Raw genomic sequence first — 25,963 nt, forward strand, 5'->3', positions numbered from 1 at the left:
TAGTTTTGTGGATTGTGACTAAGTTTTACCTTGATTCTGTTTGGCTGAAAAGAGAGAAATATAAGAATTTATGTTGACGCTTGTATTCAAGCTTTTCTATTTTTCAGCGATTGACATTAGTTTTTGGTAAAATTTGTGCAGTCAAGATGCGTTTTTAATATTTTTGAGAGAAATTTCACTAGTAATATTCTACTTTAAATTATTACGAAAGGCCTTTCAAAATTTACATCCATAGGCACTTGAGGAGTCCGGCCACCTAAACAGAAGTGGTAGGGATAGTGGGTACGGTGATATTTGGTACGTGGACCGAGGAGAGCCCTTTCCATCTTCAGCAAGCCACAAAAGAGACGATTCTTTCGATAGCTTGGACTCTCTTGGCTCAAGATCCTCCACAAGCTTTTCATCAGACATAACCTTGAAAGGTGGCAGTGAAGGTATGTTTTTCTCTTTTAAATCTTTTGTTAACACTTCTGATGAGAGTGGGAAAAGTATGGACCTAGTACTTTGGGTGCCCAGTACTTACAGTGAATTCAAAGGCACCTCTAATTTTGCAACTGCCACGGTTGTGTTTTCTTAAAGCAAATATTGACCTTTAACAGTTGATAGAAACAAAGCAATGCCCACAAGAATTTTACTAGGAAGGGCTGTTAGGACTCATGCTTCCACTGCCATATTAGAATGTGTCCATGTGAGTTATTTTTGTCTACAGTTCTGGGAGGGCAGTTGCAAGAATTTAGGTCCTAGTGGGTTCAACTAAAACTGCAACAGTTTCAAGAATTTCTTGCCTTGTTCCTATCATGGATATAACATTTATCTACAGTTTCACTTGATTTGTGAATGTTCAGTGTAAGTGGTGTTTTTCCTACATGGGTTCAAAGCTGAATAGTAGTCTGTATTTTTGATATTTTAATTTGTCATGGAAAGAAAGGTAAGAAGATCTGTGACTAGCTTTCTATAGCTCAACTTAAACCTGGGAGAAAAACACAGGTAAGAAATGCAGAATGAACTTGTAGTGTAACAATATAAAAGCAGTGAGATTTTGGATTTTGTTCCATTTGTGTAAAATATTGGAGCAGACATATCACATAGAGCACGTCTGATCTGAGCAAAACAACATATATGGCCATGCTACCATGGGCTTCTAACGTGTGTAAATATGCTGAGATGAGCATATTTTTATACTCTTTGCTAGTAAGTTGGTTTTGTTAGTAAATATGCGTTGCAAATGTGTTTTTAATTAAAATCAAATAAACAAACTCCTCTGCTGTTTTACTTTTTCAATTTAGAGGTTAGTGCTTTGTTTCCTGCAGGCAGTGGTGATAGTGAAAGAATGGAATGAATGTAGCATGAGCATGCAAACCAAATTCAGCTTAACAGACCTTATCACAGCCTTAGAACAAATTGCTAAAAATACCTCTCCTACAGTCCTATCAGTAGTTCAGGAACTTCGCTGTGGAAACATCTCAAACATGGTGTTAAACTGATTTTAGGATATTTCAGTGTAACTTTTAGATGGAAATTCTTACCTAGAGAATATCATTTGTGCCATCTCTTTTTTCCTCTGTCCTCCAAGGTTGTGATAGTGACACAGACTCAGAACTGCCTTTCAAGATGCGTGACTCCCACAAAGATGACAGGTCCTATCGAAGGATTTCTGTAATTGAACCAAAACCTGCTACTGACTTCAATCGCTTCTTGCCCACCAAAAACAAGCAGCCAACGTATATGCCAGCACCCCTAAGGAAGAAGAGAACAGAGAAGAATGAGGACAACAGGAGGAGCTGGGCAAGCCCTGTCTACACAGATTCAGATGGAACATTTTCAAGGTACTGGTGTGTGTATTTATTGTAAAGGAGAATTTCATTGATATTTTTAACAAATAGTTTCTTAATTAGTTAATGAAAAAAGCTGCTCTTGCCACAATTGAAAAATACTCTATATTTTAACTGAAGGGAGGGGCTGCTGTGGTTGTTTAGTTTTTTTTTTTCCCTCTTATTTTGTTTGTCTGCTTGACTTTCTTCTGCTTTACTCAAAAACAAGAAAACTAGTTGTATTGATGTTGGTCGAACTTGATGCAGGCGGGATTTAAGGGATCTTAAGTAAGGTCTTGAGTGAGACAACATACAGCTTTAGTTTCTCATTAAAGCTTTCCAGACTGTGGTGATGAGTTTCTCTTGTCCAAGTGTGCACACTTGAGATTAGTGGGCAGTTCTTGGGTTTCATCATAACTATCGTGACTTCACCATCTTCATTCTGTTCCTGTTTTGGTCAACCTCAGTGGACGTGAAAGAAATCCCATAGCTTCCCAACAAAATAGCAGAGCAGAATGTGGGCTTACAAATCCAGCTTCCCTCCACATGATCTATGACTATGACAGTGGCTCTGATTCTGAAGATGAAAGAAGGATGCCTGACGTAGTTATGGACGACTTAGCAAAGCGTAGATTTCTAGTCCAAAAGAGCCCTGTAAGCTCTGCTGCATCTGGACATCATTTCGTGTTGCGCAATGACTCTCCTAAATCTTGCTCGCAAGAAAGTTATTCGTCTGGTCCACTAGCTGCAATGCTTGAACCATTGAGGTCAGAGATACTAATCCAAGATCGAGTAACTGTTTTATTTATCTAAGTTGCATTCCATCAATAACTCAAAGTTAGCCTTCTAATCAGCATTTTAACAAAGGTGATAGATTACTGTGCCTTTTCTGTCAAATTTTCTGTCAGATGTGAAAGGATGCCGATAACAATTTAACACTTTTTTGTTATTATTTCTGGTACTGCAGTGGTGGAATTGAGAACTAATTCGCTTCATTCACAAGGTTGAACTCTTGAGCCAAAAAGCATGTCTTTTTTTTTTTTTTGCATTCTTTTTGTCAAGTTGCTCCTTAAATATCTTAACTGATTGGGTATTTTGAACAGTAACCAGAAGAGACAGAGGCAGTTGGATACTAAAGTGGAAAGCAAACCAGGAGTTAACATTTCTTCAGAATTATCTGGGTATTTTGATGAGGATGAGGAAGAAGAAATAGCCATTCCAAACATTGAAAAAGATGATCTCTATTTTCGCAAGCTAAGTTCTTCAGCATCAAATACAGTGGTTCCTTTTGACAAATTTCTTCCTAAGTTTTGGACTCCAGAAGATGAATTGCTATGGAAAAAAATCAGGAAATCCTCTTTCAAACCCTGGTATAAAGAGATTCAAGGGTTCAGGTGCGTTTTTATGCATGCCCCTGTTTCTCTCCTGTGTGCAAAACCTGTTTTTGGGTTTTCTTAGGAAAAAAGTTGAAATATTATTTTCATTACAACTGTTACACTGTTGACACTATGCATTTTACTAAATGCATACACTTTTTTTGTTGTTTTGTTTTGTTTTCCTCCGCTTGTTCTTTGTACTGCTGTACAGTAGAAGGAAATCAGATTCTGAGGATACGGATTTTGCTCACAAACAAAGCTCTGCCATTGTTGCTAATCAGCCAAGACCAAGTTTTGAATGGAACAGCAGTTGCAGAAGGGATCAAAACTATAAACCAACTGCTGAATATATGGGAAGCTCACTGTCACAGATTACAGAAGGAAAAATCTTGGAGGCTTCTGACCAACCCAGGTTCATACTGCTGCATGAGCTGTACTCTTGTTGCGTCAAAGAGAAGTGTCTGAAAATGCAACCACTAAATGAAATTAAACTGCATCCTGTGATGTCATGCTTCCTTATTATTATTACTTTATTTTTTTCCTTTTTACTATAGCCATAGGTTGCTGGTTGTCTTCTGAAAACTGTACATGTGAAAGGATAATATGATGTATAGGATTACTAGCCTTGTGTGAGCATGCAAGTGTGCTGTTCATAGGCAAGTCAGTACGTCTTGTTACCTTTACATTGGTTGATGTGCACTGTGCTTTGGTTACTGTTGGTGAATGACAAGTGGTGTAGTTGTACTGCTCAGGATAGTACAGTTCTAAAACAAATATATATCTCAGTACATTGTGATCTGCTTGTCTTTTGCTAGTTAATGATATTTTACTTCCTTCCTTTTGTTTTATATGCTTCAGTCAGTTTTTGTTACTTCAGGCCCTGCAAAAATACTCTGACTACTTGTCTTCTGAAATGAAGGCCAAAATCGATCCTACTTCTGGCCCTAGGCTCATAAAATGTAGAAGGAATATTTCCTTTATACCAGGATGTGAAGAAGGAGACACTGAAAACGGATATCTGTACCCGGATCTAGAAAATGATGACTTGTTTGTTCGCAAAACTGGGGCTTTCCATGTGAATCATGTTGTTCTTCAGGACCCCCAGTATTTCAAAAAGTTCTCTGAGCAGGAATCTCCTCTAGAAGGTGAAATAATTCTGCAACCTAGGGAAGGCCAACCTGTGATTCCAGATTTGGAAAAAGATGACATGATATTTCGTAAAATACTCTCTCAGAAGAAAGAGGTGCCTTTATCAGGTGCTCCAGACAAGTACCACCCTGCACTCTTTCCTGATCCTTGGAGTCTTCCAGAGGAAATCCGGTCCAAATTTCTATGTTTACTTGAAAAAAATGTAACACCTGAGGAAAGAAAAAGCAGTGGTAGAGTGTTGTCACCGTCTTCCCGACATAAGAGGGACGATATGCTGGCACGCAAGATTGAGTCTTGGAAAGTGGGAAGCAGCATGCAGCCAGTAAATTTTATCCCAGGTCCGTGCAGTGAAGAAGACTGGAAGAAGTGGGAAGCAATACGGGAGGCCAGCAAAGTTAGACACAAGAAACGTCAGATGGTGGAGAGGTCAGGTTGTGTCCTGCACGGATTTGCTTGAGTTAATTGAGCTGTTTCCATTCAGAAAAACATCGTCTTGTGCTGAGCCATTCATAGAGTGCAAATCTACAATTTGTTTGCGTCATCCTGGACAAGCTTTTTTATTTGCTTTCAGTAGAAGCTTATGACTGCAATACCATATTTTCAACAAAAATCATGATGTGTTTGTGGTTCCAGGCTGCATTTCCAGAAAAAATGTACAGTAATGCCTTCATATACAGCTTTATATGGATTTCTTTCCATATTTGAGCAGGATTACAAATTACTCAAAAGGTTATTGAGGCTAGAATTTTTTTCCCAAATATGATTGGGGAAACTACTCCTGAAATACATTAATTCTTATATGACAAATTCTGCAGGTGGACATCCTGATATTATTGCATGCACCTGAGTTTAAAAATGCTTATAAAATGTCTATCTACATTTTAGAGATGCTTCCAGTATTAGTATTCTTTTTGCCTATCCAAAGTCATGGTGCATGCAAGGTGTGTGTCCACATTAATTTTAAATTCCATGGTGGCATATTTATTCTACCAGTATTTTTATTTATTTTCATATCTTGTAGCCCTAATTAATACTTTCCCTTATCCTCTCCTTGTATAACCCCATTTCTCTTCTCTGACTGAAGTCTTTCTTAAATTCCTTCCTAACTCTCCTTCATATTTTGTATTTTGGGAGACTGGAGGAGTTGGAATGTTTCCTTAGCTCTGAAAATACGGCATTGCAAGTTGCAGTTCCACCAGCTGTGCCTCCTTACTTTGTGGCTAAGACACTTCCATGCTGCAAGTGATGCTCTGTTGTCGTTATATTTAATTTTTAAGCTTTATGCTGTTAACAAAGTGCAGGCTTCACTGAGGAATATTCTGAAGTGCTTGAAATAATTTCACATTCTAAGAATTAATTCAGTAGAATACTCATATTCAAGAATACTGAAAATCCTTGAAACGCACTGAATGTGATTGATTCTCTGCTTAATGTGCGAAGTTGTATATAGGATGTTTTATCAATTACATATATTATTTGTATTTAGAATCAAAGATGGCTGAATAACCAAGAAAACAGCTTTTGTGATCCAGGATTCTTGTTCTACTCAAGTTGACTTTAATTTTCATTTCTTGAAATGAGTATCTTCCGGGCGTCCTGCTGTTTAGCAGCACTGGAATAAGTGATGCAGAATTAAAACTAGGCTCTATTCATGCTGTATTTTTAAATTGGAAGCGTTGGAAACTTACAGGCAGCCTTGTTTTGTCAGTTTTCTGCCTGATTTACACATCATGCGAGTCCTGATGTGCTTCTGACTTGTGTGAGATTGCTAATGTGCTGTTCCATGCTGGCTGATCCTCAGGCTTTCACAGTTTCCCCTTCACTTAGTGAGAGTGCTGGTATACTGATCGTATGAATGTTGTTATGAATATCAACCAAAACACTGAATCTTTTCTCTTTTTTTGATTTCTAATTTCTCAGACTGTTTCAAAAGCTTTCTGATGAGCAAGGGTAAGTTCATTAAAGCTTGAAAGATCACAATGCTATTTTTTGCCTCTTATTAAAATCTGCATGCATGCACAGTAGCTAGAAACTCATGCTCGAAGCAACTTGTGCATGATACTTTGTTCTGTGCTTGAGCAATTTACATACGACTAAAAACTATGCATCTGGTAAAAGTTCTCAGACAACTGACTATGGTTATCAGGCATTATGAAAATAGCTCTGATGTTTTATTTCTGTTGAAGTATGTAGTGTTCTGTATTTAAATCAGGCTTTTGCACATTCAGATATTGTAAAGCAAGAGTGGTAAATATTTTGTTTGAAAGAATGCAGTTAGAATCCTGAAAACAGTTAATGACATGCAAATGTATAATGGGAATGAGTGAAAAATCTGGCATTTTGAAGAAGGTTGCAATACAATATCAAATGACTCCCGCAGTAAAAAAGTACAAGTTAATACATTTCAATGATAGTTTAAATGAGTATAGAAATCATTTGACCTGCCATTTGTTACTTCACATGTCACATTTTGACTGTGACAGTAATACCAACTCTAAGACTTGGGAATTGTTTTACTTAACTAATTTGTTTTGACAATGTAGCTGTTTAACCAAAGTATATAATAACGTGAAAAGAGTATTCTTAGGGTTATTCGCCTGAAATTTCTAATGTAAGTGGTGGACTTTCTGAATATTTTATGGTTATTTTTTAGACTTGAAATCATTTTCAGTGGTGAACTGATTGGTTAGTGCCATATTAAGTTATGGTAACTAACGTAAGCCTGTTTATAGTTTACTGTGTCTCAAAGAAATAATTTTCCATTTACATGCGTGATGGTGTGCTAAGTATTTAGTTAATCATGGTGCTCTGCATTTTCTGAAGAAGAAAGAAACACATATGCATATATATGAATGTATGTTCATACATTTATTCATCCATACATTTTTTTTTCATCCAGAGTCCAAACTTGGTAAATGACTACACGGTGCCAGGAGAAACAAAAAAGTTTCTGAAGAAGTTAGATGTCAGTGAAGGGAGACTGAGGAGATTCAAGTCACTAGTTAAATCTTTGAAGTTAAGAGTAGACTTGAAAGAGTAGTTCACATTATTTACGTTACAAGTACATTAGTTCATTAGCATAAATATATGAATATACCCTTACTTAGGTTTTATTTTGTTTGGGTCTAGATTTTTCTTAATTTACTCCAAGCAGGTATAGAAACTTGAGTGAAAAAAATGATATCCTTGTCATATAAGATTGATTTCCTTAGTGAATTTTGAATGGTGCGAATGCTTACCCAAAACCATTTCTGCGTGTGATATAATTTAAGTGTGAAAGAGGATTGTGAAGGATTTTCTGCAATAATGATCATAAGATTTTTGCTGAATTTGGTGTTCTTCCCATTCAGAAAATAAACAAGCAAACAGGCATAATGAATCAAAGCCTCAGACTTTCTTTTTCTAGAGGCCAAAGTCCGAAGTCTTATGTTACAAATATAAGTAAATTGAGCCTCTTGGGAGGAAGTGAAAGAGACTGGTTTATTAGTTCAGAGCTCTCTTGGTATGTGGGAGATTAGAGCAAGGCCCTGTGCTGGATCACTTCTGTTTTAACCTGCTTTTCTGTCATGCCAAAGAAGTGCTGCAGTTTTGAGTTGTATTAGAACTTATACTAATATCCCTCCATTGCTTAACTTCTGCCTGGATAAATACAAATTGAAATATTTAGAGGAAAAAATAATCAGAAGCCTAGCTTTCCTTTTATGTGTTACTTGGTGTCTCACAGACTTGAGGTCAAATATGAGCAGGAGTCTTGTCTTACACTTAAAAAAAAAAAAAATCTGTAATTCTTAAAAGAATCAAAAAGAGAAAAAATAGCAAAGGCTGGAAGTTGTACTGGGGAGGAAATCAGTTTTGAGGAATTGAAGTTATGGTGAACTTGTAAGCAGGGTTTCTGGAGAGCCTTGTTGACATGTTTAAGAAATTATTGAGGTGATGATGACTGCTGGCTTTCCTGACTTAGAATGAAAGTATCAAGGAAGTTTGAGAAGGAGTGACATAGGCTAGTGGGGCCTTTAACCTGATTGAACTGAGTACTTAACAGTAAATTGCTTTTCGCTTTTATCAATGTGCATCAGTAACTGACCTGATTTTATGATCTAAGAAATTAAAGAGTGGAAGAAGATTCTGAGGCTGTAGCTGAAAAGTAAAATAGTGGGAGTTTGGCTTTAGTGGGTGGGGAACACTATTTTCGTAAAAGAAATTTCAAGGTCAGTAGAATAACAATTTTAAGCAGAAGTAGTAGGTATGAAGATTTAAATGGGAATCATTAGTGAGGAGCTTGTTTTTCCCTTAAGCTGAATTTATTTGCTCAAATATACAGCTACTGACTTTAGTGCTGGCAGTAGGTCCCAACCCAGACTTGCTAATTCAGCTGCCTGTATATTTCCTGCTCTGTTTAAAATAACATGTAGAAATGCTCTGTTGTACTAACATAAATCTCCTTTTCTTGAAGGATTCACTTGTATAAATTGTAGCTGAGATGTTATGAAGCTGAGTACTCTTTTTATTTTTTTGATTTCTAGGAGTAAATCTTTGAATGACGTCAGTGCAGAGGAGCAGCAGTCATTGCGCAAAATTCGTTATGAAGAACTACAAAAGATAAAAGAGCAGCTGCAAGAACAAGATCTGAAGTGGCAAGAAGTAAATACTACTTTTCACTCCTCCTAATGTGTCCTGCTAAAGGACCGGATGCTGCCAACATTCAGTACTCCTAAGTACCCCAAGAAGACTGTTTTTGGCATGAGTGCAGTAACTTGTGTGGTTGTGCTCTAAAATGATGCATTTCATGCATCTGCAAGTGTTTTTTGGGGGGAGGAGATATCTATTTAAGGCAGAATAGAATTTATTTTTAATACTGTTACAAGTTTCTGATCAGTGCTTCAGGATATGATTTGTGTACACTGTGATATTCCAGTAAAGCCTTCAGGCTTGATTTCTGCTAACATAAAATTTAGGACACAGTTGTTGTGTCATGTGTAGTCTGAAATTTGCAAATGCTTTTTTATGTGAAATGATTGGAATGTCTGAGTATTTGATCCTTTGGGAAAGAAAGGAAATAGTATTTCCTTGAGCAAATTCTTGAGGTTCCTATCCTCCATTAAATTCAGCTTGTAAACTGACATGATAACATTGTGCAGCATTGTAAGCATATCTAAAGACTTTTTTTTTTTTAATTAAAATCTGTGATTGCTTAATGATTACTGACTAGAGATGGAAATCAAAAACAGAGCATCAAGGAAGCACTCCATAGCTGCTTGTTTAGTGCATCTCAGTCATCTCAGTTCTGATATTCAGTACTTCCTTTTCTATGAAATACCAGAGCTGGTTAAGATTGCCAGTTCACATTGTGGTTGTACAGGCTTAGGAGATCTATTCCTATGGGTTGATTTTTTGTGTTTTTGTTTGTTTGCAATTGAGAACTTAAGATGTGTTTATTCTCAAGATAACATACCAGGGTAACATACTAGCAATTTGAAGACTAAATGACTAAAAAAATCTCTACATCCAAAGCCTACAAAGAAATTCATGCTATTCACATTTGTTTTTAAATATGTATAATTGTGTGTAGTATTTTAGAGCAAAATTGAAATTGTCAAAGGGGAGAAAAAGTATGCTTGCCACTTAGGGGGAAAGTGCATGGAAAAATAGCCTTGATGCAGACATGCAAGTAAAATTGGGGCACCGGAGTAGGATATCGTGGGATATCTCCATAGGCTTGCAAGATCCTGGGGAAAATCTGATTCTATATACTTATGTGATTCCTGTAGGATCTAGCAAAATGGAAGAATCGTAGAAAGAGCTTCACTTCAGAATTGCAAAAGAAAAAGGAAGAAAGAGAGGAAATAGAAAGGAGAGCCTCTGAGGTTTCTGATAGGAGTAGCAAGCCACTGAAAGAAATGCAGCAGGAAAGGTAATGACCCTAATGAGAGTATTAAATTGTAGAACTTAAATCTGACTTTTTTCTTCTTTTCTTGTACAGTTTTTACTGGCAAGTTGCAGTTGATGCTTCAGAAGTCTCAACAATTTTTGTTCCAAGTTATGGTGTAAAAATCTAGGCAATTGAAGAACAAAATACGATCTCCTAACATATGGTTTTCATAGAATGTTAAACAATTTTATTCTATAACTGATTCTTTATTCCAACCACAAATTAATGTACTGTGAAGTCAGTATTTGTATCCACTTTAAAGATTTTTAAACAATAGAAAATTAAACTAGTTAATTGTCTTTTTATTTTTGGATTAGCTCCACTATTTCTCTTCCTTCTAGTCTCTTATAATCCACTATAGTCTCTTGCAGAAAAATATGAGTTCAAATTGTATTGAATGTCCAGTGTTGCCAACATATTGAATTTGAAAATTATATGGTAAAGATTATCCCTTTTATTGTTGTTCCTTTCTGATAAAATAATGAATAGAAAAAAACAAAACAAAACACCATGTAATTTATTATCTGAAGCATAGTATGGCATATTCAGAGAGTACACACATCAGCAGAAGTGTATATATAGTTTAGGTGGCCTTCCCTACATTCTTGATAAAATCAGAATTTCTGAGGATATGCAACTTGAATAGCTCAATCTATTTATTTATTTATTCATCTTGCAAAGAGATTAAAAGTTTGTCACCAAGACAGAAGTTTGATAGTAATATGCCTGAGTATTACACAAGTGTTGAAATTGGTGGATGTGAGGGAGGAGATGATTGTAAAATACATTAAAGAATTAGTATTTTAAATTGAAATTAATACCACTGTTTAATCAGAGATGCGTTTCTCAGTTTATGCTCCATTGTGAACATTTAGTAGTCAAAAGCCTTAGGTCCTAGCGTCCATTAGTTCACTTTGGTATTTTAATGAGCTCTGTCTTGTAGGGACCAAAAATATGACGGCACGTGGGCGTATACACTGACTGATGATGTGTTTACTGAAGAAAAAGTACCTACCACACAATCATCAGCAAAAGATTACCTGTTCGAAGAAGAAACCTCCTACAGCACTAAGGACAGCAGAAGCCAGTATGCTGCTCAGAGGAGCAAAGAGAATGTACATAAGCCAGAGAGCTCTGCCATGCGAGAGGCTCTTGCTGTCTCCAAGAGCCTGGCGGAAGAGCAGAGCTCGGCTCTTTTGTCTACACGCTACTCGGTGAATGCTCAAACTGGGTCAGCTCAGGTTTCAGCTTCTCTCCCTAGAAGTTACCAGAAAACTGATACCTCCAGGTTAACATCTGTGGTTACACCAAGACCTTTTGGTGTCCACTCCAGAGGAATCTCCTCGCTTCCACGGTCGCTCACGGTAAAATTCTCATTAGTTCTTGAAATTTGTAAATGTTGAGTGTCTTGGATGGCTGGGTGAACAGTAGAATGTAATGATCTCCTTAAAAATAAAACAGAAGGTGCTTCTGCTTCTTGTTGAAGGCTGTGTTAACAGAGCAGGCAACTCTGTCCTTGTGTTTGATGTTTACTTGTTTTTCTGTAGTTAAGGGAGCTTCTAGAAATATATCTCAAAATATTTTCAGGAGAATAATCTTTTTATTGCTTTTAACAAATCTCCTTAGTGTTCCTTATCAGAAAACCTGCCTTTGTCTGATGTAATTGTCTAAAACTAATTTAATGTAATTGTTTAAGACAAATTTTTAGGTGATGTAAATGTATTCGGCTCTACTGATTTTGAAACTGAAGCTTTACTCCAGAATGAAATTTGCCTGCTCAGTGAAGCACTGAGACACAGGAATTGTTCTGTTATTATGTAGTTATTCATAGCTTTTCCATAAATTTCTATCTGGCTCAGTTTTTAAAATGGCAAGATCTTTCTAAGATTAAAACACAAGTTTACCTTAACAATTCTCAATTATATATTCTGCAAGCATTTTGAGAGGAAAAAAAATCTTTCCCTTCTTTATTAAAAAAGTGGGTAATTAGTAGTGGGTACATTACTATGTATAGTGGCTGGAAGCTGTGTAAAAGGCAAGAGTATTTTGTTAAATACTTAGATTGCTGCAAGATTAAGGACTTTTAAGAAGGATTTTTACCAAAACGTAATTTTTGTTCTAGATGGATGATGCTCAGAAATACAATGGAGAAGTGGAGAAAGCTAAAAGAACTCAAACTTTAACCAGCAGCACATTTTCACTACCAGACTCTACGTACTCTCTCTCCACCAGTGTCCTCAGAAGGAGAGGTGAGGAGGAGGAAGAGGAAAAAGAAGGTGTTAAGTCAACACCTACTCCTAGTTTGACATTACCTGTAAAATCCCAAGACCAAGATGCTGGAGATAGTGTTCTTAAAGCAGAATATTGTTCCCCTCCTGATTCTGTTTCACTTGCGTATTCTGCAGAAAATGCGAGTCTGTCAGAGCATGAGGATTCAAAATCCCTGGTAAGTGTGGAAATCATTTAATCAATCACTAAGTGTAACTGTATGCTGCAGCAGACTTTAAATAAATAAATGAAGTTACGTCTCATGAAAGTATTCTTTAGTGGCAAGAAAACATTCCATTTGATTTAATTCATGGGAAAGAGAACTTGGGAAGAACATGTCATTAGTTCTTCTGTTGAGCTCTTTTCCTACTTTCTATCCGTCCTATATTTTTATTTAGAAATAAAATTAGAAATAAAATCAGTTATTCTAAATATTTGGTTTGATACCTGTGAGATATTTGGCACTTTCCCAATTAGCTAATTGCGCTCACAATGAGGCTGGTCAATTAGATGAATGGTCTAAGCTGCTGTAGCATTCATTTGCACTCTTAAGCAAACTGGTGGTGGAAAAATAAAGATCAACTTTTCAAAGGGTAGCCTTAAACATTAATATCACAATGTCTTTTTTTTTTTTTTTTACAATTATTTGTGACTTGAGCCTTTTTTGTTTTTGTAATTGTATACTTGAAATTATTTGAATTGATATCCACAGTGGTGAATTGAAAAAGCAATCATCACCTTCTGTGCACGCGTATCCAGGAGCTGAATCTTTCAGTGCTTTGGTGTATATTCAATTCTATTTCAGTTGATCTCGTATTTCACACTAGAAAATGAGCAGCAGTAGCTTTGTCACCACCTTTCTGCAATCTACAGTGATGTCATTTACACCCAATGACAAATTTAAGATGAGTTCTTTGCATTCCTGATGATGCTGTACGAGTTAATTGTCAGTAGCTTTTGTGGAGATTGTAAAGCCTTGGATGCTGATTAATTAAATCACTTCACACACCATAGTTTTGTAGATTCAATCATTTTGAATCATCCTTCCCAATCATTTGGGGAAAAAGGAATGCTTTAATAGCACCTATACTCCTTAGCTATTGCAATGAAGTTATACTTTTCTGAAAGTGTGATTTTTGCATAAGGAAAGAGATCATGCTTGCTTTGTGTGTGTGTGTTTTTTTTTTTTAATGTATTGTAGTGAAAATGGGCAGAGAAACTGCAGTTCTAGTAAGTGAAAATATAGCTTAGGCATAGATTCTTTTCATGACTTCAAGTGAGAGCAAAATGTACTAAATAGGAAGTTCTGCACAAAATGAGCATGGGAACTTCTTCACAGTGCAGTGACAGAGCACTGGCACAGCTGCACAGAGAGGTGGTGGAGTCTCCTTCTCTGGAGATGTTTAAGACCCACCTGGACGCCTACCTGTGCAACCTGGGCTAGGGAACTGCTTTGGCAGGGGATTGGACTTGATCTCTAGAGGTTTCTTCCAACCCCTGCAATTCTGTGAAATTCTATTTTTTCCCTGTGATTGATCACAAAGATATTAAACGTCCTGCCTCTAAATGAAGAACGTGTTTAACCAAAAAGAAAAAGGGGGAAAAAAAAAAAGCTGCTTTTGTTGTGCTTCAAACAAGCTGTAACTTTAGGAATGCAGGTTTTATTTGGTGTGTTTGTAAATCATTGGCAGAGCTGAGAAATTGGTATAGTTCGTTAGACATCAGGGCAGTAACACCAGGTTTGTAGAGTACTGAGTATCTTGGAGATGACCTTTCCAAATCATGAGGCTTAGTATGCGAAGTTGCATTACTCCTCTGACAAAAGGTAGGTTTGAAAAAGAGCTGGGTTGGGGTGATGAAAGAAGAAAAAAAAACAAAAAAAACACAATTGTAATTTCCAGGAACATACTCAAATTCAGAAGCCTTCTATGCACTCCAGCCCAGTGTACTTTCCTTACTTTCCTACCAGTACAATAACCATGAATGTGTTACTTCCTTGAAGTGTTGAGATAAAACACAAGGTCTTGTTGTAGTGTGGAAACTTTTGCATGCTAGAGGCTGTTTGGAAGTAAGATCTTGATAGTTTCAACCGTGGGTTGTGACTAGGAGTGTTTTGGCATAAATGTACCTGTGACATAAGGATAAACCTCAGGTTTATTACCTTGAAACACTGCTGCCTTCTGCATCCATTGCCTGGGTACTGCAACAGCTTCCCCCGTCTGCTTTCTGCCCTGGATGTCCAGCTGCCTACTGTATCCTTTGACCAACAGAGAAGTTGTCGGGAGTGGTGTAGGGACAAACTTCTAAATATTTCTCATCGTTTTGGAGGATTAATTCACCAGGCAACTAAAATGTAGATGTACACTTAGTGCATGTATAAGCATGTGGGGTCTCCTTGGTGTAAGCATTACTGGAAATATGTATTGTAAGTGTTTGACAGAAGTCCAGTATATTTTTTCCCTTTCATAACAATATCAATTTCATTATAATGAAGTGAATAGTGTGCATTTGGGTACTTTAATTGCTTTTTAATGAATTCACATTGAAATGTTAATGTATGCACCACAGGTTCGTAATATATTGTGAGATTTTAAGCAGGTGTTCCAAAATATATTCCAAATTAAATATTTTTCTGTAGTTTATAATGCAAATGTTGGGTTTCATTCTGGTTTTGAAAGCATCTCAAAATTCCACTGGATTGCAAAAAAAAAAAAAAAAAAAAAAAAGGATTCTAGCTAATTTTTGGATTAATAAGTGTGTAATAAGCATTAATAATTAATGTGCAAGAAGAACTAAGAATTTATTTATTTATTTATTTATTTATTTTGTCTATACTCCTATTTTACTGTTAGTCTGTCAGGAGGCAATGAATTCCACAAGTTTACAAAACGGTCTATAGAGAGCCAGTTAAGTGTTCTAGTTTCCTCAGTTTTCTTGTTTTGTAGTATCATTTTATGAAGCATTTGAAATGAGAAATGTATGGCTTAGTTTAAGTGTACACAAAATAGAAAACTGAAAACATACCCATTTGAATAAAAAGCAAGTTGCTTAACAGAGTTCAATGCTGTTTCCTTTGTCAGTGATGCTAATAATAGATGATTAAAGTGCACATTGTGAGTCGCCTTGCTTATTTAGTGGATAAACTTTCCCTCATTTAGATTCCTGTGATACCAGATACTGTAGTGTCATGTTTTATTTTTCAGGAACAGTACAGTGAGCTGAGAATCAGTATGAACCAGAGACCTGGCTACAGCCACAACTTTGGGTTTACAACAAATTGGACTTCTTCAGGGGCCTTAGTACAGACAGTTGAAGAAGGTAAATGTCTGTTTAACTGAATAAACTTCACTCTTGTATCTAGTTTGCAAAGGCTTCTGAAGTAGGTATTTGCTGTCTGCTGAAAATACTTCAAGAACCTCAGGTAAAGAATTGAAAAATTAATATTTAGTTTACGAATTTATTTTGGTCAACCGTCATCTCTTGAAATGGATTTAAGTCAAAAACATTCTTTATTAGGAAAATGCCTTTTAATATTTCTGTGATGTGGAAACAGTATGAATGACTCCTTTTGCCTTATTTTTAAGATTTTCTCTGCATGTATTTGTAAAACATATTAATTGTAACTTGGTTTGGAATTAGTTTTCTTTTTATTTTACCTTAGTCACATGGAATTTTGGAGACAGCTAGTGTTTATGGCTAGATGCAACTTCTAAATTGATTTCTAATTTTTTTTAAATATATTACTGTTGACAAAAAGGGATTCTTTTTTGGTGAAGTGAAGCATATGTGACAATTATTATGAAGTCTTAAGTTTCCTGCTAACAAAAAGTTTGGTTTCCTTAAGAACAAAACAAAACAAAAAAAAAAACACCACAGCAAAATCACATTATGCTTTTTTTTCTGAACAATGATCTTTCACATTGCTAGTAGTATTTAGGCAGTAATTAATAGTACCCTTTTTGATATCAAAAATGAGTTCATCTTGAGAAAAGAGAATTAGCTGGCAGTTTCACATTTAGTTAACTCTTCATTATGCTTTCCAGAGGAAAATATATAATTTAACTGTGTTTACTGAGGAGCCTTAGTTTTCATTTTAAAGTCAACTTATTGACCTCTCCTCCTTGTACCTGGGCACTTCATTTAATTAGGTCTGAACTGTTAATAATTGCTTTGTGTGCAGGATAACTCTCCGTTTACTTTTCCTACAGCTACGATTTTGTTTTAGTCTTGTTGCTGGGAGGAAAGGACTGTTTGTATTCACTGCAAGCTCTAAATGAGAAACTTGGGGGTACTGAATGTTTCTGCTTGTCATTCACAAAGCTCTAAACCAACTGTAAATTTGGATCTGTAGGCAAGGGGAGGATGAAGGTATTGAGACTCTTGGCTTATAGTGCATTACCATTCTCACAAGGTTGGAAACTATATGGATAAAATAGGGAAACTTTACTGGACTGCGTCTCCTTGGTATTTTCATTTATAGCATTTATTTTTTTCCCTCTCAATAATTGACTAATACTGTATCCTTAAGCAGTACAACAGTGTGAGCGTTCCTTTAAAGGAATGAAGGATGAAAGAAATGGACATCTCATTGAGGAGTAAGATGAACTTCAGCTGAGGGCTTCTGAATGTAGTTTCCTGTTTCTAAGAATAAATTATAGGATAATAGTGTTTGAAAGGGACCTTGGGAGATCACATAGACCAGCCCCTTTCTCAAAAAAAAACCTATCAAAATTGAATTCAGACCATGGTTCAGGACCTCAGTTGGATTTGAAGCCCTTGAAGAATGGTTCTCTGTACTACCAACCATCTGATTGTTCTGTCCTGTATGCTGTAATGTCCCAACTTTGTTATGAGTCTACTGTGTCTCATGTCAAAAACCATATTAAAGTCAAAGTAGGTGATATTCACCATTATGCTGTCATTCACAGATCTGGTTATGTTATTGTTAAAGACATCAGGTTCAGCAAGTGTGGTTTAGACTTGCAAGTGCTTGCCAGCTGCTCCCAATCACCTTTTTTATAAGCTCAGATATAACTTCAGGGGAAACTTCCTCTTGTTATTTTAATGTAGTTATTATCCAAACTAGCAATATGATTTTCTTTTGACGATGAACTATGCATATCTTATTTTTTATAATGACTGCATTCAACGTAAGCTTTTCCTTCAACTAATTGCTAAGAAAACTACTTGGCAAGTGCAATTAACTTCCTATATGCATCCTCAAAAAGCTTAGTAAGAGTTAAATTTGTAACACATTTCAGTGAGACGCGTTAACTACATATAAAAAAAAAGATTGAAAACCCCTGTAAAAAACAACCAGACTTTATCCTAAGAATTACATAAACACAAAGCCCTGGAAAGTCATTAAATTGTGTTGTTTTGCTAATTCCCTCTCTGACGTGTAATCTTAATTATTCCTGTTCTTTCACTCTCACACACCCTACTTGCTATTGTTTTTTGGCACATAAAATGAAGTAAATTTACTCTGCTTCCTACATATTCTTACATATGTGAGAATGTGAATTGGTATTTATCTGTTGTAGTAACAACAGCTGGGGATAAGTTAAAGATAAGTAAGTATGTGTGGAAAATAGTGAGTATTTAGGATTTATGGATTTTATTTTTTTTCCCCTTGGTAAGGCTAGTAAGAAAAATCTGCTTTTAGGGAAAATTTAAAGCAGCTGTATTGTGCTGGCATTACTATTATTATTAATACTATTATTTTTTTTAATCTAAACTATTTACACTCATAAGAAAGTAATTATCAGTAATTCCTGTAGTTTTAGAGAAGTTGAAGAGAAGAAGGTGGTTGGAAGGTGGTTGATGCCATACAGCTTTAGGCACCTGAATAACCGACAAGGGTCTATAGGCTTCTCTAGATTGCAAATCAGAGCAGGAGCCTGGTGTGGGTGCTTTGGTTTGTACTCCTGAGAAGCCCTTTCATTCACAGACTATAAAGGCAGTGAGGGAATGCTAGCTGGCAAAGTTACGTGCCAAAAAATTGTGTAATTTGTCCTAACTATTCTAAGTATACCTGTGCAATCCAGGTCTGTGGTACTGCTTTCACCTCTGAGTTGGGTCTCATCCCAACTGACCTATTTGAGTTAAATGTTCACCTTTTCGGCTCCAAACACTCATTGTGCCAGAAAACAGCTCTGATGCCTTTGAGCCTGAATTATTCCATATGCTTTGTGAGCATGAAATTCCATCTATATGTTCAAACTGTATGGCACTAACTGTCTTATTAAACTGTGACACGAGACACAATTCCAAATGTTTAGTAAACATCATTGAAAGTAGTAACTTCCATGGCTGTATCTTTAAAAGTATCTTTAAAAACATGTTCCGTTGGACCTTCAAAGCTATTAATTCTTTAACATCTTGACTGAGGAGGTGTGATGTTTTTCTTTTCCAGTTAAACTACCCATACTTTCTCCAAAAGAAAACTACCTTTTCTTTTATACTAGTGTTTAAAATAGTGTTTTGAGAGCTTTGCTGATAACAGCTAATGGAGTATAAGTCCATGCTTTAAGAATATAAAAAGTGGAGAAGTAGGATATAGAGCTGTACTCTTCCAACACAGAAGTTAGTGTCATCATTTTTTGTGTACCATGTAGGATCATTGTTTAGTTTACTATTAGGAATTGTAGCTTTCCTTCATTTCATAATTTATTTAGACGTAGGAAAATTAAAGCTATCTGGATCCTTAGTTGGATGATCCAGGCTTCAAACAACATTTTGCTAGGAGTCAAAATAAGGTTAAAATGAAGCATATGATATCTAATTCTGTCATGTTTGTCCACTTTTCTTTCTGGTAACATAATATAGCATTGTTCTTGGTATATTTTAAGTATGTGTGCATTTCTACACTTAATCTGGAAAATGCTTCACTTTTGTAATCCACACTTGTTCTGCTGGGGGAATTATTCTCAATGGGAGAACCATTCAAGTATAATTTATAAAACTGTACTTAGGGAAGCCTGAGGTTTCTCAACTTGTCTGCTTTCTGAATTATTAAAAGGAAAAAGAAAAAGAGAAAAGAAAGAGAAGGCTTATTAACTGCTTTTGTATGCACTCTGTCCTTAGGCTAGCTTAACTGCCAACACATAGTAATAAGTGAAAAAGAGTATAAAGTACATCCTCTCTTGCAAAATATCGGTAAAATTCAAAGTCCAAATTGCAATAAAATTTGTAATTGGCTTGTACACACTGGCAAAATGAATGCAATCCAGAGAATTGTAATAGGACAGCACCCAACAGTATCTTCAGTGAGTCTAATTGCCAGTCAATTCTCAAAATTGAAGCTACTTTAGCAAAGTAGTATAGCAGTGGGTATTCTTATCAATCAAGCTCAGAAAATATAAATAAGAATATGAGAAAGCCAGCTCATACTGGAATTAACAGAGTTATGGAATCTGTTTTTTGGGGGCAAATAAGAGGATTTTCCAAACGTTAGCTGAATTTCAGCAAATTTCTGCTACAGGCACTGTGGTGCTGCCTCTCTCTGTTACTATCCTTGATTATAAAGGTTGAGGCAGGAGTGGGCTAACCAGAGGCCATTTGTTAAATGAGATTGCAAGCATCCACATTCTGGCTAACCCAGAATATTTTTTTTCATATTTCTTTATCAGATTTCAATGCTACATTAATATTAACTGATTTCACAAACCTTACAGTGCAGTCAGTTTTTCTTAGGAGTTTCTGAATACCCACTGATAAGCATTTCTTCGACTGAGTAATTTTTTTCCTCACTGTCATAACTATGTTTAAAAAATAACTGTGATTGAAAACATTTTTTTCTTCTGTTTTCATCAGATAGCCCTGCAGCACTTTGTCAGCTGCAGGTAGGTGATGAGATCATTGCTATCAACGGCACAAAGGTTTCACAAATGGACAGTAGTCAGTGGGAAGAAGCCATCAGCAGAGCACTGGAAACTGGAAACCTGGTCATGGATGTTAGACGATATGGAAAGAATGGTGAGTTGTTTCATAGGGCAGGTACAGTATGCTCTGTAAGGCAAATAAGCTTTGTCTCTGCTGAACCTGACAGCTGAGTCTCCTTATTAGCCTTACAGTAGTAATACGTATCTGAGCTAAGTAGTTTGCTAGTATGCCTGTTGCATTTTAACACATCTTGGCTTTTTTTAACTGCTCGTGCGTTGGAAATGTTTTGGCAAGCCAATCTACTAAACGTTGAGTTTACTGACCTCTGTCTAGTGCTCTGACCTGTTTCTAGGGGGAAGTGCAATTACATAAATAAAACGTGCCACCAACACACAAGGGAATATGAAATCTTATTTTTTCTGCTATACCACAAAAATGAAGAGGAATTAGTCTCTGTAAGATGATTAAGCCCATCAATCTTCAGTTCCTCCTTTCTTCAGTGAAGGAGAGTCTTTCCTGCTTTGTTCTGGGAGGTTTTTTGCTGATATGCAAGCTTGTAGTTCATATAGCTTCTTTGTGCTATAGTTTTGACAATCGGACCAAACATCACGATGCAGTAATACCTCTAAAATGGTGAAGGCTGAAGGCTTTGTTGAGCTCTTCAGGCTTGCTTTGAATTTAATCAAGAGTTGGAAATGTGACCAGTGATTGATTGAAGCTATGATGTCAAAACATTATTTTAGTGGGAATAATTTACCAACAAGTGAGGAAAAAAACAGTGTGGCACAGAAAAGATGAGTAGCACCTAATAGCATAAATTAAGAGTGAAATTGTTGTAGAAAAGCTAATAATAAAGTTTAGAGTATGGGGAGGGGCATGGGGGTGGTGTTGTAGTGGACACTAAATGAAGATGATTTTTTTTTTTCCCTTACCTTCATCAGTTTTTCTAGTTTAGACTACCTTTTCATTTTTTGCCCTGTGTTTCCTGAGTAGCTTGGACATGAAAATGACACTTCACTGGATAGTGTATGATTGAAACTGTACCTTGTGTGAGTAGAGTAGAATTTTCTTGATCCTTACTAATGCTGATGAAGTAGTTGTCAATGAATACTAATTACTTTCTAATGTTGAGCTGCTGTATTCCAATGTTAGCAAAATACCTGGTGAACTCTTACATGGCTTTTGACTAACAATTGTATTTTTGGGGGAAGGCGGTCTTCTCATAAATGCCCTTTGTCCTGTCTCCACAAATTCCATCTGATTGGTGTCTCTCCTTCTTTGTTTATGTGTTTCCTGTGTTATTTTAATGTATTTTCACTAACTCTTGTCCTGTTCTTTGACATTACTGTCTGTGTTAATTTCTTGATCTCCACGTACCAAAAGACTGGGGCAAAGACCAGCCTTCCCTGCCACATGTAAGACATAAAATCCTCAATCTCACCAGTATGGGTACCAACATTATAGGTACATCTGATAATAAATGGATTGATGCAACTTCTGGAGAACGTGTTTCAAGCGTCTCAACCATATCAACAAAAAGAGAATTCTCCAGCGGTCTTCAGAGTTCTGTGAGTGTGTTTTTGAATAGTTTTGGGGGAAAGTAGTAAGTGAAAACTGGTCCCCTCAGTAAAGGGGAGAGCAAAAAAGAAAAGAGGACCTTAGAAAACTTATTCTTAATTTGCATTGCTAATTCTAAGGAGCATACAAATTATTGCAAATACAGAGATGTATCTGGCTATTTATTAAGATGCTCTGAGAACTTTGTTGTTCATAGATTTATGACAAATATTAAGAGAATATACTTCAACTAAAAGATATGCACTCTTTAGAAAATCATGTTACCTTCATTGTTAGTGTAAATGAATGTTGAAATCCAGAGGAACAGTGTGAATATGCTTTTAAATTACTTGCAAGTAACTCCCAGCCTGTCTGTGGAGGGATCTGAAATAGAAGATCTTGACTTCTGGCACTTTCTTGCAATATCAGCTACCAATTCACAGCTTGTCATTGATCCCTACAAAAGCCTGCAGTCATTTTCAAGTAATTGTAGGGGTTGGAAGGGACCTCTAGAGATCATCTAGTCCAACCCTCTGCCAAAGCAGCTCCCCTAGACCAGGTATATTCCACTCAAGAAGTTTCAGTTTTGTATCTTTCTGTTGAACTTCTTATATTCTGGAATGTTTCCTTATATACAATACCAATCAGGGGCATTGTTTAATTGAATCAACTTCCACAAGTCTAATAAACTTGAGCACTGCTTTTTTTAATCTTTTTTTTTAGGGTACAGAAACAAAATTGATAAATGGCATGCAAGATCTTGGATCTAATGAACAAAGAGGTAAACTACCATTGCTTTTCATCTTATAATTGTATGGGTTTGGAACAAGCACAGATACTAAACCTGTAATCATCACAAGCTTTGTACGGTAGACTAAGTGAGATCTTAATGAACTGAAAGGTATCACAGAGATCTAATTGCATCCAGACTGGGTGTAACTTGCTTCCACAATATGCTGAGCTGTTAGAAACCAATCCCCTGTCTCAGAATTTAGTTGATGTAAACTTACTGTACGGGTTGGGATTAAAAAGTAAGAGAAGGCACAGGATTTGTTATGATTGCCACTGCATCACGTGAAGCCTGATTCAGTGTGAGTATCAGTTTATTTAACTGCTTAGGAAAACAGTATGAAATTAGTATTATTATTATTTATTTATTTATTTAACTATTTCACTTATGAGGATTTTGGGGAGGAGAGGGATGTTGGCAGTGGATGTTTTTATTGTTGTTCTTTTAATTTACCTTTATTACTGGAGAATGATATCGATGGTTCAGGTATGAATAATAATTAGTTATGATACTATTAACAATGATAATACTACCTGATGACAGCGAGAGAAACCAGGTATGTAGACTTCCTATTGGAAAATAAATTTATATTTCATTTTATCTTGCATGCGCATGGTAATTTACAGGAGTTCCCCCAAAAGGTCATTTGCCTTCTGGAGATGGTTTTCAGATGATGGTAAATTGTATTATTGTTATAACTGGACAATGTTAGATATTAAAATGAAATACTAATCAGTGTATGCTGTAACCAACTAAAACCTGTATTTATTACAGTGAAAGATTAAATAAAGGGCTTGTTTTTCTTTTTTAAATGACGTGGCTATAGACTGGAGGTATAATAATCACTTGTGTTATCCAGTGGTGATAGTCATTTAAAAGAAAAACAAAACAGCACCTCATTGATTTGTTTGTATTCTCTGTATTTTTCAAATAGCAACTGAACCTATTTCTTTGAAAAACTTAAAAAGACGGTCACAATTTTTTGAACAAGGTAAATCAAAGAGCTAACATTTCATGTACTTTCATGAAAATGTTCTTGTTGCACACTCTTCCTAACAGTTCTGGTGCTGGGTACTCTGCCTCTTCAGCATTGTTTGCTGCAGTTATCTTGAAGCAACGTAATTCATTTCCCTTCTTTCCCTAGGGTCATCAGGTTATTCTTACAATTCATGGGTCTACCTCTGTGGTAATGGGTCTTTGTGTGTTCTCTTATATTTATAGCTTTTTTTTTTTTTTTTTTTTTTAATTTCTTCTCTTATGTGTTGTTCATACTTCTCTTATACACTGAGTTAAGAGCAAGAGGGATAGCACCCTGTTCAGGTCTTCTACTACCTACAAAACAGAATAATGTTGACTATTCCAGCAGAGACTTAGTGCAGAACTCAAACAGCTGTTAAGAAAATACTTAACTCTGAATTTGAGTTTATTTGGAGTTGTAGCCCTGTGTGTTTTTCAAAATTAGTGGAAAACAGCAGTAACTGACTTTCCACTACGTGGTGTAGTCACTAGATCTTGAAAAAACTGGTATAAATTTTGAAATGAATCTATTGGCTTTTGAAGGCTAAAAATTAAAAACATAATAATAAAAAAGTGAAGCACTTAATTTTGGTTTTGTAGGTTGCGTTTTGGTGTTCTGCATGTCACAACTCACATGCTTACACTAATGTATGCCTAATGCTGTCTTCAGACTTTGTATGACTTGCTATTTTATTGTAGCCTGAAAGTGAAATTCTGGCCCACTGGAAGACCAGTGTGAATTTTGCTTAAGATTTAAGTGGAGTCAGGACTTTGCCTCAGTGATAATGGCTTTCATGTTTTTGAGAAGTGATATGTGAAGTGCTGCAGTATATACCTGTGTTTGTGGTTGTGTAATTCTATTTGCTGCACTGTATCTTTGATATTCTGTTGGTTGTTTGTGGCTTTTTTTTATGCTGGCTATGAAATTTGTGTTCAAATTTTATAGCAATACTTGCCGTATTTAACTTCTGCTTGAGGAGGAGGAAAAGTGTATATTTCTAGAGCGCAGTTTTGCTTCTTTTTAGATTTCTCTGGCATTATACTGTTATGAAAGTATTCTCTTTTTAAGCCTGTATAGGCCAGCATAGTCTTAGAGAGTAAGACAAGAGAGATGTCCTCTGTATCCTAAATTAAGAATGTTGCAACTTGTTGTATTTATGCATTGTTTTTAACTGAAATTAGCTAAGTAGCAAGGATACTAACAACAAACAATCATTATGTAAGATGATGCTTGGGGAAGGATTTACTTAGTGCTTCTCCACATTTTCTCAACTTTTATTACATCAGCACATTTATATGTTTTGTTTTTTTTTAGCAATCATTTTGGCATAAGCTAGGACATCATATCCTCAAATAGTATATGGTTTGAGGTGAATAGTGACAAGCTCAGCAAATTAACACGTGCTTTGGAGAGTAGGAAAGAAGGGCAGTTGGAAAGGGAAAATAGTTTTGTGGAATAGAAGTTGCTTGTAAGTCATGCCGACGGTATTAGGCAAATGACTGCTGTACCCAGGTGTGCTGAACAATAAGATTTCACAATAATGCTAGAAAAGCTGTAGCAAGGAACTTCTGTATTACCACAGTGGGAGAGGTACCGCTAATCCAAGCAATTACCAGTGGCACTCGTGAGCATGTAGAGTCTTTAAATCGTCACCTACATTAGTTTAAAGCACCTAATGTATTCTGAGCTCTAATTAGCGTGAAGTAGGGTCAAATGCAAGCATGGCTTACTACAGAATCAAAAAACTCATCTGAAGTTCAGACTTTCTACATTAGGATAAGTATTAAATGTCTATTGTTCTAATAATTCCTGTTGTTTTTTCTTTTTCTATTTTGTCTTCTACTCCAAAATCCCACAGGAGGCCCAGAGCCTGCAATGCCTGATGTAAGTACTGTTTACAAACTACTAATTAGCTGTGTAATAGTTGTCTTTTCAAGAGGCCCACTGCTTTCTATTGCTTATATATATATATATATATACATATATTTTTACACTACCTTTAAATCCTGATCAAATTAGAGAGTACTGAGACTTTTTAATGTGTAGGAGGATGGTTGCCCTATTGTCTCTTTGAAGACACTGAACCATGTTCTTGCCACTATAAAGCTGTAATTCTTGTAACGGCTTTTATTTCTCATTTTATGTAGAGTATTGATGACATGTAGTAAGATAGTACTAATT

The 25,963-nt window shown here is 36.0% G+C and overlaps 1 protein-coding gene across 8 annotated transcripts in view; it reads left to right on the forward strand.

The window, feature by feature from the left end:
• The window catches only part of LMO7 (LIM domain 7), a 92,031-nt gene that overhangs the window by 49,445 nt on the left and 16,623 nt on the right, over positions 1-25,963 (forward strand). For 2 of the 8 annotated variants that reach the window (XM_065744051.1, XM_065744053.1), the window contains exons 5-17: positions 236-434; positions 1,574-1,826; positions 6,257-6,286; positions 8,860-8,977; positions 10,105-10,247; positions 11,209-11,629; positions 12,388-12,711; positions 15,737-15,851; positions 20,349-20,510; positions 21,801-21,985; positions 22,698-22,755; positions 23,699-23,755; positions 25,641-25,666. In XM_065744051.1, the coding sequence (XP_065600123.1) occupies positions 1,612-1,826; positions 6,257-6,286; positions 8,860-8,977; positions 10,105-10,247; positions 11,209-11,629; positions 12,388-12,711; positions 15,737-15,851; positions 20,349-20,510; positions 21,801-21,985; positions 22,698-22,755; positions 23,699-23,755; positions 25,641-25,666 (1,854 nt within the window). In that variant the 5' untranslated portion in view covers positions 236-434; positions 1,574-1,611. Of the gene's footprint in view, positions 1-235; positions 435-1,573; positions 1,827-2,278; positions 2,579-2,914; positions 3,206-3,398; positions 3,600-4,045; positions 4,763-6,256; positions 6,287-8,859; positions 8,978-10,104; positions 10,248-11,208; positions 11,630-12,387; positions 12,712-15,736; positions 15,852-20,348; positions 20,511-21,800; positions 21,986-22,697; positions 22,756-23,698; positions 23,756-23,908; positions 23,951-25,640; positions 25,667-25,963 lie in introns of those variants that run through there. The other 6 variants (XM_065744054.1, XM_065744048.1, XM_065744050.1 and 3 more) reach the window with 6 other exon arrangements.

Source organism: Cyrtonyx montezumae, unplaced genomic scaffold, assembly GCF_038088225.1.
Source record: "Cyrtonyx montezumae isolate F1298 unplaced genomic scaffold, pur_monq_1.0 scaffold_3, whole genome shotgun sequence".
NCBI classification, from domain to species: domain Eukaryota; kingdom Metazoa; phylum Chordata; class Aves; order Galliformes; family Odontophoridae; genus Cyrtonyx; species Cyrtonyx montezumae.